The sequence below is a fragment of the Rhamphochromis longiceps genome, linkage group LG11 (assembly GCF_057381845.1).
Source record: "Rhamphochromis longiceps isolate RC_006_pf linkage group LG11, R_longiceps_female_GT1.1, whole genome shotgun sequence".
NCBI lineage: Eukaryota > Metazoa > Chordata > Actinopteri > Cichliformes > Cichlidae > Rhamphochromis > Rhamphochromis longiceps.
Genome location: NC_140567.1, coordinates 29,187,118 through 29,196,517, shown reverse-complemented (window position 1 = coordinate 29,196,517; position 9,400 = coordinate 29,187,118). Strand labels below are relative to the sequence as shown.

The window sequence follows — 9,400 nt, the reverse complement described above, 5'->3', positions numbered from 1 at the left end:
CTGAAATGCTGACACAAAAATATGGTTGTCTGTACCATATTTACCTGTACCATCTAAAATACTGGAGCAGAAATAAAAACTTATCAGAACAAACAACATTTTCCATGTTCTGTTGCCCTGTTTTGGTGAATCCATGCACTCAAAAAAATAAGTCATTGGATGAACTCAATTGGACTGATGGCAGGTTTTCCACGTAATACATCTACTTTGGTCCAACCTAATCTACATACATCGTGACAATTCAATTAAATTGAGTCAGTAGAACACAATTTTGTAAATACTGCTAAAATGAAAAAAAGTACATTAATATGATGTGAAAGGTTTTGGTTGGTCCAACTCAATACAGTGTCATTCACGTGAGCTAGATTTTCATTGCATTGAAATCATTATTTTGAGTTCAACTAAATCATAATTTTCATTACCAGAAAACTAATTTAATTATTAAAATAATGACAAAATGAATTTGTTTTTACAACTCGGGTTTATTCACTTGAATTAAAAGCAGAAACAGAATATTTTGTGAATAAACATACATGTCACATGGTCAAATCAACCTTAACAAAATCAAAGTGCTCACAAAAAAGTGCTGACGTACATTTGTAATGAATGTCAAATCTGAATAGCACACACCTCTGTACTACTAGGCAATACTGAAAACAAACTGGAATCTGTAAAATCAGATTTCACTTCAGAATTTGAAACAACCCAACAATACATAAATATACATACATATATATATGTATACATACATATACATGTATACATACATATACATGTATACATACATATATATACATATGTATATGTATGCATACATATATATACATGTATACATACATATACATATATATATATACACGTATATATATATACACATATATATGTATACATATATATGTATGTATACATATATATATATATATATATATATATATATATATACATACATACATATACACATACATACATACATATATATACACACACATATATATATATATATATATATACATATATACATATACATATATACATATATATATATATATATACACATATACACATATACATATATATATATACACATATATATACACATATACATATATATATATACACATATACACATATACATATATATATATATACATATATATATATATATATATATATATATATATATATATATATATATATATATATATATATATATATATATATATGTGTGTGTGTTTTCATGAAGAACATTTTTCTGTTACCAAGGGGGAGGTATTTTAATAAAAAAAAAACTTTCAACTATACTTCTCCAAAACCAATTACATGTAAACATTTACAAGCTTATAAGAACGGGAAGACCAACTTTAAAACACTGGAAGACACAAAACTTGTCAACATTTTTCTATTACCTTTGCAAATCCCAAAAGCAATCAAAAAGAAAATGGTGGTTACAACCATGAAACTTTTTCTGAACTAAATCCCCAGTCCTTTCATCCATCTATAGTAGTACAGATTAAAGGTCACATCACTCACAACAGAACAGCAGACAAAAATAGACAACTTCCATTTGGCCAAAAAAAAGAAAGAAAAAAAGGTCACAGTTTGAACAAAAGATATAAAAAGGCCAAAATCAACTTTTGTGCTGGGTCTTGTTTGCCTTAGCAAACATCTTCATTTTCATTTGCTGCATCTTTGTACTGAGCCTTTGTCCATCCAGATTCATCAAAATCTTCTGACAGAACTCAAAAGTGTACTTGTGGTCATTTGGATAGCTCAGATCAAGTGCATAAATCAGTCCAAAGAGGACGATGAATGCCATGATGACACTACCGAGGTTGTTCATAACTGTAGTACCTTCAATGACAACTCCAACATCCTCTGGCTCCTGAATCCCTTCTCTTCTGATGGTGTAAATACCCATGACAGTTGCTGCAGTGGACCTCAACCGTTCATCCTCAGTGGAGGAGGTCTGAAAAACAGGATGTTTCAGGTTTAAGGGCTCTGTCACTTGGAAGGGGACATATTATGCAAAACTCAGCTTTTGTATCCTTTTGTGCTGAAACATGGGTCTCTACTGCCTCTATAAACACTCCAAACATGAATAAAACCCGTCAATCTGTTTCCTATCAATAGTTTGGGTTCAGGTATTATGTACCTCCCTTTGGGAGGGGCTTGATATAGAGCAGCAGCTCCTCCAGTGTCTATCAGTGTGTGTGTGTGTGTGTGTGTGTGTGTGTGTGTGGGCTGGGTCAATTTCCCTTATTTCATCACAATTGGGAACCTTTTGAAACAGCTTGTTTTATGCACATTATTCCTGAAACCAGGAGATTGCTGTAATGGCAGTGTTTTGAAGGGAGGAAGGTTCAGGGCTGAAGCAATCAGCTTCATGGGCTCATCCGGTTAGAATAAGAAAAGCAGCCATCTAATGCAGAATTAGTTTCAGGGTACTCCTTTTATTCTCAAATAAATAAGGCAAAAAAGGAAGGAAACAAAGACACACATGGACTGCCAATGCTCAGCTGCCGCCCCGTGTGGAAGTGCGGAAAGAGTGAGCCAAAAGTGAATGCAGTCCTTATATACTGTGTGACATATAATGTGTGACAGGTGAGTGCAATCAAGGACAAGCACCACACCCAATCAAAGGTGAGAGAACTAAACAAGGTGCATCTGGTGAAGTGAGTGGGTGTGCTGGGATGTGCTAAAAGGTGGGTCTCTACAACAGGCAGTGACACTAGTTAGTGTCTTGATGCAATCTGCTGTGTTCCTTATAATGAGGACTTTTTACTAATTGGCATAATTAACTGAACTCCATTGGAGTGTTTACTTTCTGAAGTGCCTTGAGATGACTGTTGTTGTGATATACCGCTATCTAAATAAACTGAATTGAAACACTGACAGAAAATGGATGAATGTTTTCTCCACATTTACTGTGTTTATAGAGGCAGTAGATACCTACATGGCAGCACCAAAAGAATGAACAATTGAATTTTTGCTGAAACTGTCCCCTTAAAAAGTGCTCTCCAGTGCAAGTTTCAACAATGACTATTAAGAATAATACATATTTCACAATTATATTGTCTCTTTTGAATATATGAGGATTTTGCGTGCGATGAACCTAACTCAAATTGAATCTAGAAAAGAAAGTGTGATAAGCGTACCAGATACTCCTTGAACAGTAGGTCTGGATCTTCATTAAAGTAGATCACCAGGCTTTTAAGAGTATGCTCCCTCTTTATGTCGATGTCATCACACTAATGCAAGGGTGAAAAACAAGGGTGAAATAAATGTAATTGATTGCATTTAATTGATGGGTTTATCATTAATACTGACCAAACTACTGATCGCCATGATATCCTTGATCTTTTGGCCCTTTGCTCCTTTGCTCCCCTCAAAAATTTGCATCAGCTTGTCTGTTAAGTTGTCCAGCTGAGCCAAGAACTTTGCCTGCAGGGGTTTTGTAGTGATCTGCAGGAACTCTGCATTCACCTGGAAATAAAACATACATAAATATAGTAAACTAGAAGTTAAGTAAATACAGACTGCTGAATCAACTGATTATGTATACAAATATTATCTCTAAAATCATGAAGGGAGTATTTGTTGTGTTTTCTGTATATGCGTGTCTGAAATGTACTGTATATATTAGTTTCAAATTCACAATTTTTAAACACACATTGGACAGTTTGGTGACGCCTGAGATGTGTATTTATGTGTTGGAAAAAATTTCTCTCTGAAATATATTCTCTGCGTGAGCAAATAGGACACTGAAAAATGGATTGTTCTGATTTGTTTTGTGTTGTTTGTTCTGAATGATTTTTGTACGTGTGATTTAACAATTTAGTCCATGTAGTAAAGCTACATGGACAATCTGAGTACGGACAGGGAAACCGAATAACACCTCTTATATGCCCGTGAGCCTGTCTAAAATGTTTCAACAACAAATACCTGCTAGATAATTCTAAACTGCAGCTTTTACATGTCCACATCCAACTACCTGAAAGAAAGAAAAATAAGACAATATCAGTGAAAAATAAGCTTATAGAATCCCAAAACTGTTTTACACAAGGGAAATGTGCTACTTACCAACACTTAAAAGTTGACAGATAACTTGGTGACTTAGTGATGTAAAAATGATGATCACACTTCAAAATTGATCACACTGTAAAATAAATCATATAACATTTTAATTGGTAAAAGAATAATTTCATGGTTTTTCTTTACTTGCTCCTTACAGTGTTCCCATAATAACATCATGAATATTTCCGTAATATAGGCAACAATAAAAGCTCTGGACACAGATAGAAGTGGCAGAGGTTCAATACAGTCAGACAGAACAGTTATTAGTAGTCGTGTTTCGATTTTCTAGTTAAAAGAGAACATGACATGCCGCCTAACAAATGCAGTGAGCGTTTTGGGTCAGAAAACGCTCACTGGCTGTAGGGGTGGTAGGGTAGCTCAGGTGGCAGAGCAGGTCAGCCACTAATCAGAAGGTCGGTGGTTCGATCCCAGGCTGCATCCTGGCTGCATGTCAAATATCCTTGGGCAAGATACTAACCCCATGTTTGCCTACTGGTGGTGGTCAGAGGGCCTGGTGGCGCCTGTGTCCGGCAGCCTCGCCTCTGTCAGTGCGCCCCAGGGCAGCTGTGGCTACAATGTAGCTTGCCATTGCCAGTGTGTGAATGTGTGTGTGAATGGGTGAATGACTGAATGTAGTGTAAAGCGCTTTGGGGTCCTATGGACTAGAAAAGCGCTATACAAATGCAGGCCATTTACCATTTACCATAATGTCAACAAGTGACGATTTGTGAAAGGTTTCACTAATGATAATGTGTAAGTAAGAAACATGCATTTGAAAACAAATATATCTATGTTCCTTTTTTCATGAAAGTTTCGTTTGGAATGCAACAATTCCAACAAAAAGGTGGGTAAAAAAGGCAGTAATTCTCCATGAAGAGAAATCGGTTAGATTTATTTTGAAGCGGTTTGGGCCAGTTTCACCTTATGTGAGCGCATGCTGCGACATATGCGCGTTCACGAGGCCGTGTTCTTCTTGAATTAGCTATAAGTTAAGTTAGGGGCTGGAAACGTTTCTGACCCAAAACGCTCACTGCATTTGTTAGGCGGCATGTCATCGTAGTTCTACACAGAGTCGTTCAATAATACCGGCCTGCATAATGATAAAGTATAGGGAGCGGGGAAACCTCCGAGGGCAATCCGATATGGGCTCACTGTCCCGGGGAATAACTTTCCGCGATGGCCCGCCACACTTCACTGGTTTCACAGTGCTCTCCCCTACAAACCAGGCGACTGTCATCCGTCTCTCCTTCCAACACTTCCCGCCTGCCAGGGTGGATATTTTTGAGAACTCCATTTTTGCATTTAGTGTGGATGAGAAAAATTGAGAAAACGCAGTGTCAAAGGTGTGCGCGTTTTTTGGCGTCACACTGTGCGCCACGTTATTGTTTCGGTGAAATTAATTTCTACAATAGGGGACTTAGACAAAATACTGTTAATTGTCCTCTCTGCAGTGTTTAAATGCTTACATATACACACAGTTACTGTCCCTCTACACATAGGTCTCAGTTCTGCTGCTATGCGCCATCTTTGTTTACTATTTCTCGCCGAGGCTTCTAGACTTCTGATTGGCCAACATTTCTACACGGTTAGGAATATATCGCCACCTGTTGCTTTGGCATGTTCCTAGCAGCGTTTTCCTTCAGTTTTGCGTTTACGTGTGGACGGGATTATTTCTTGAAATGAAAACGGAAAATCTCCGTTTACAAAAATACCCGTGCATGTGTAGACGTAGCCGAAATCTTTCATAATAATAAGTAGGTTTGAACATCACGGGAGTGCGCATTGTGCTGACTACAGTTACTCTTCCGGCCACATGGTTCGCTTTTGGTAGCACCCTCAGTAAACTATGCAGTGCTTTTAGAGACACCTCAAAACAATACGTTCTACTAGAAAATGGCATTATATGATAATAAGCACAGAATACCACATTATTTGATTATATTAAAAAAAACAGTAAGAAAGAAGTTAGCTATAGGACATCATCTTTCATTGAGCACATGGCCGCTGGCTAGCTGCTGATAAGCTAGCACACGCTCTGAGTACTTAAAAGTTGGCAGCTACACAATTTCTCCTCTATAACAAGGCACTTTTGAAAAGACCTGTCTATATTGTCCAAAAATTAGTATCCAAGCAGAGAAGAGAATGGTAGCACCACCTAAAGTTCGAAAAACAACTATTAAAAGCTTCTATGATAAATAGTATTGCCATACATTCAGCTCATAAAGTAATACACAATTGGATATATGAAAAATAAAAATGTTACCTTACCTGAAGGTGTAGTTTTGTTCGAAAAGTACAGAGAGAGGCCAACAGCAGCTGCATTCATTCTGATGATCCTGAAAGAGCGCAAAATCTTCGGAGAGGGCGGGCTGTTGGGTAACTCAGCAACTTTGTGTTCTTGTGACAAATACCGTTTTGAGGGAGAATAATTTAGGTTCACCACACGAATAATAGTTGCAGTAACGCTGGAGTGCTACATTTGCGTTGAGTGAGATTAAAAAAAATGTTTAGGCTTAATGAGGGGCTTGAATTTTTTTCTTTGAGTTTACAAATGTGCAAGTGCAAAAATGTACTCCCCCTACCCCCAGTGCCCCAACAAACTCATTCATTTTGTGTTCAGAATCAGCCTGTGCTGGTTTTGAATAATTTTAGGTTTACACAAAGAAAATCAAATTGATTTGGTATTTTTTAATTGCATTTGTGAACAACTAACATAATTTGCATGTGTTCTTTGAAAGGAGGACCTGAATCTGTTTTTTGAGTGTGTAAACTAGATCCTGAGTTTCCTCACAGGATTGCCACTCAGTGTGGTCTTCAGCTGCTGTAGCCTGTTTGACTCTAACTTGATATGTGTTGCATTCAGAGATGCTCTTCTGCATACTTGCATTGAAATAAGTGGCTATTCGAGCTACTGTTGCCTTCCTATCAGCACAAAACATTCTGGCCATTCTCCTCTCAGCTCTGCCATCTCACTGAATACTTTCTTTTTTTTGGACCATTCTGTGTAAACCATAAAAAAAATGGTTTTGAGTCACTTAAAATACCCTTTCTAATTCTCTGTTTGAACATCAGGAGGTTTTCTTGACTATTTCAACATGTCTAAATGCACTGAGTTCCTGCCATGTGATTGGATCATTAGCATACTGCAATAACAGGTGTATCTAACAAAATAGGCGATAAGTCCCTTGAAGCATCTGTTGTTGTGATAAGTAAAACTGAATTTATTCAAGCATATGTTATGTAGCAAAACTGAACAATTTATGCGTTCAGAGAATAACACTACGACGATGGGTATGGAAACTTTTATGAAATTTATACATGCAATATAAAAGGTGCACAAAGGTTTTTGTTTTTTTTTACCAAATATTTCCATTATTTACAATATGGAATGCTGTGCTTAAAATGTATGAATATGTTTTCTAAATCGGGCCGTCTTGGTTTTTGTAACATCATCTGGTTTTTAGTCGTGAAAATGTGACTCACCGCAAACATTAGAGTATGCAGTCAAAGGAGCTTGCAAAAAAAGCGTCTGGACTTCTTTAAGTTGCTTGAAGCAACTTAAAGAAGTCCAGACGCTTTTTTTGCAAGCTCCTTTGACTACGATGACCTGGATGACTGAGAACCTTTACAGACGTTAGAGTACGCACATTTTTGTTGCTGATAGGGTCTCTTGAGTCTCATGACATGACACTATTAGCTGCCTAACGGAGTGTGAGACACATGATGTGAGGTTTTCATTTTTGATGAGACGGCTGTGAAATGTTTAGTTATATCTTGATAAAGAAAGTTTTATTTATTTTTTTTTAGATTATCTTGAAGTGCATAACTGTCAGAAATGTGTCACTTTGCAAAAAATGGCGATTTTGTAAAACTATTGTAGCTCTTGGCCTACTTACAACAAAAGAATAAAGACCAACAATAAAACCACAATTATGACCACAGACACTGGCAGACACACAAACAAGTGGTGCACACTGATTCTTACCGTCCGTTCTGTGTGAACATGGCCACTAGAGGCGTAGTACTTCGGTCAACTGAAAGACAAAAAGGTATTTTGTTAAGTTTAAAGTTAATCTTCTTGATGATATTGTTTTCTTCTTGGCTGTTGCAGATTGATGGCAGATTTAACCCTGACATATCATCAGTCACAAAGGATACTGTGGGAATGGCCGGGCAAGTATTGTCTGAGAAGAAAAAGTAAGGCGAAGACAAGACTCCTTTATCACAATAATGATAGAGACCTTACTTAAAGAGATTTTTTTTAAGAGCAATGAAAAATTGAGCCTGAGGCTTGTTGCAGTTATCCCAGTGTGTGTTTACCCTCACCACAAGGCTCAATGTTTAAATCCCCACTGGTCTTATTAAGGATGAAAGAATGATTCATTGTATGATGTGAAAACGTTACAGAATCCGGAGCAGCTAGCCTCGGCTTCCTGCTCCTCCCGGTCCACAGAACAGTTTGAAACTGCTTTGTGAGTGATAAAGAAAGGACAGGCAGTCCTCAGTGATACATTACATATATAACCTAATTATATGTGGTGAATCTGACATTATGATAAACATACAGCATATTTCATAGCCTGCTTTATAGTCTTACTAAAAATATTCTCACCACTTTTTACATTTGCTGTCACTTTGATTTCAATGTACTGAACAGCAAGGAAGCATCGACTGTAAAATTCTAGGTCGCCAACAATGTTTAATAGTTTGACTGGCAGCCAGTTCTGATACCGATGTACTGTCGGTTTATTTTTGTTGTTAGTTTCCCCCTTAAAAAAAAAAGAGAAATAATCATCATTCAAAAAGGCAACAAAATTGCTTTTAAGGCTTTCAATTCTTTATTAATTAAATGTGAGCTAGTATAAAATTGTTGTAATACAACAGTAGCAATTGCCATAAGGAAAAGTCATATTTTTGTTTTTTGCCAGTAGCAGCCAAAAAAGCCAATCTACTAAGGAGACTTAGTTCTGTCTCTGACTTGAATTTTTGCAGTTGTTAATATACCAGACAGTCAACTGCCTTAGAGGAAAAAGATAAATCCAAAAAAACACTAACTCATTTACCAGTGATTCACTCTTTCACCAGGTACATGTCAACCCTTTTCACAGAATCCACATTTTTCTAAATTTCTTCTACTTTTCCTTAAGGCCCTGAACATGTACTGTATCTCATTTGGTTCTTTAGGACTTTTGAGTTGGATCTGAAATGGCAGTTCTCAAATTATGCTGGGATTGTGGTCCAGAGTAAAACATCAAACCTTGGTCAAATGAAAAGAGGCAGTGTAGGTCAGAAAATAAAGTGAACCATGGTTTAGTTTTATTCTGGT

At 36.8% G+C, this 9,400-nt stretch overlaps 1 protein-coding gene across 16 annotated transcripts; it reads right to left on the bottom strand.

The window, feature by feature from the left end:
* Positions 1 to 1,233: 1,233 nt before the first annotated feature.
* Positions 1,234 to 8,066, bottom strand: LOC146659465 (uncharacterized). Of its 16 annotated transcripts, XM_085423528.1 has the most exons (6): positions 6,343 to 8,066; positions 4,081 to 4,156; positions 3,943 to 3,987; positions 3,328 to 3,483; positions 3,156 to 3,248; positions 1,234 to 1,966 (listed from the first exon to the last, which is right to left on the bottom strand). In XM_085423528.1, exons 4-6 carry the CDS (start codon positions 3,397 to 3,399, stop codon positions 1,628 to 1,630), a joined length of 504 nt encoding a protein of 167 aa, XP_085279654.1. In that variant the 5' UTR covers positions 3,400 to 3,483; positions 3,943 to 3,987; positions 4,081 to 4,156; positions 6,343 to 8,066; the 3' UTR covers positions 1,234 to 1,627. The 16 variants fall into 16 exon arrangements, with proteins under 16 accessions (XP_085279654.1, XP_085279645.1, XP_085279655.1 ...); XM_085423519.1 differs by having other exon boundaries at positions 3,328 to 3,991; positions 6,338 to 8,066; XM_085423529.1 differs by lacking the exon at positions 3,943 to 3,987 and having other exon boundaries at positions 6,338 to 8,066.
* Positions 8,067 to 9,400: the final 1,334 nt, after the last annotated feature.

What these genes read in the sequence shown, in the direction of transcription:
- LOC146659465 (XM_085423519.1), bottom strand. Translation starts at nt 3,498, where the DNA reads ATGTTTTATTTCCAGGTGAATGCAGAGTTCCTGCAGATCACTACAAAA. An exon ending in TCATGGCGATCAGTAGTTTG is followed by an intron (nt 3,249 to 3,327) that starts GTCAGTATTAAT and finishes CCCTTGCATTAG; the next exon opens with TGTGATGACATCGACATAAA. An exon ending in TACTGTTCAAGGAGTATCTG is followed by an intron (nt 1,967 to 3,155) that starts GTACGCTTATCA and finishes CCTGTTTTTCAG; the next exon opens with ACCTCCTCCACTGAGGATGA.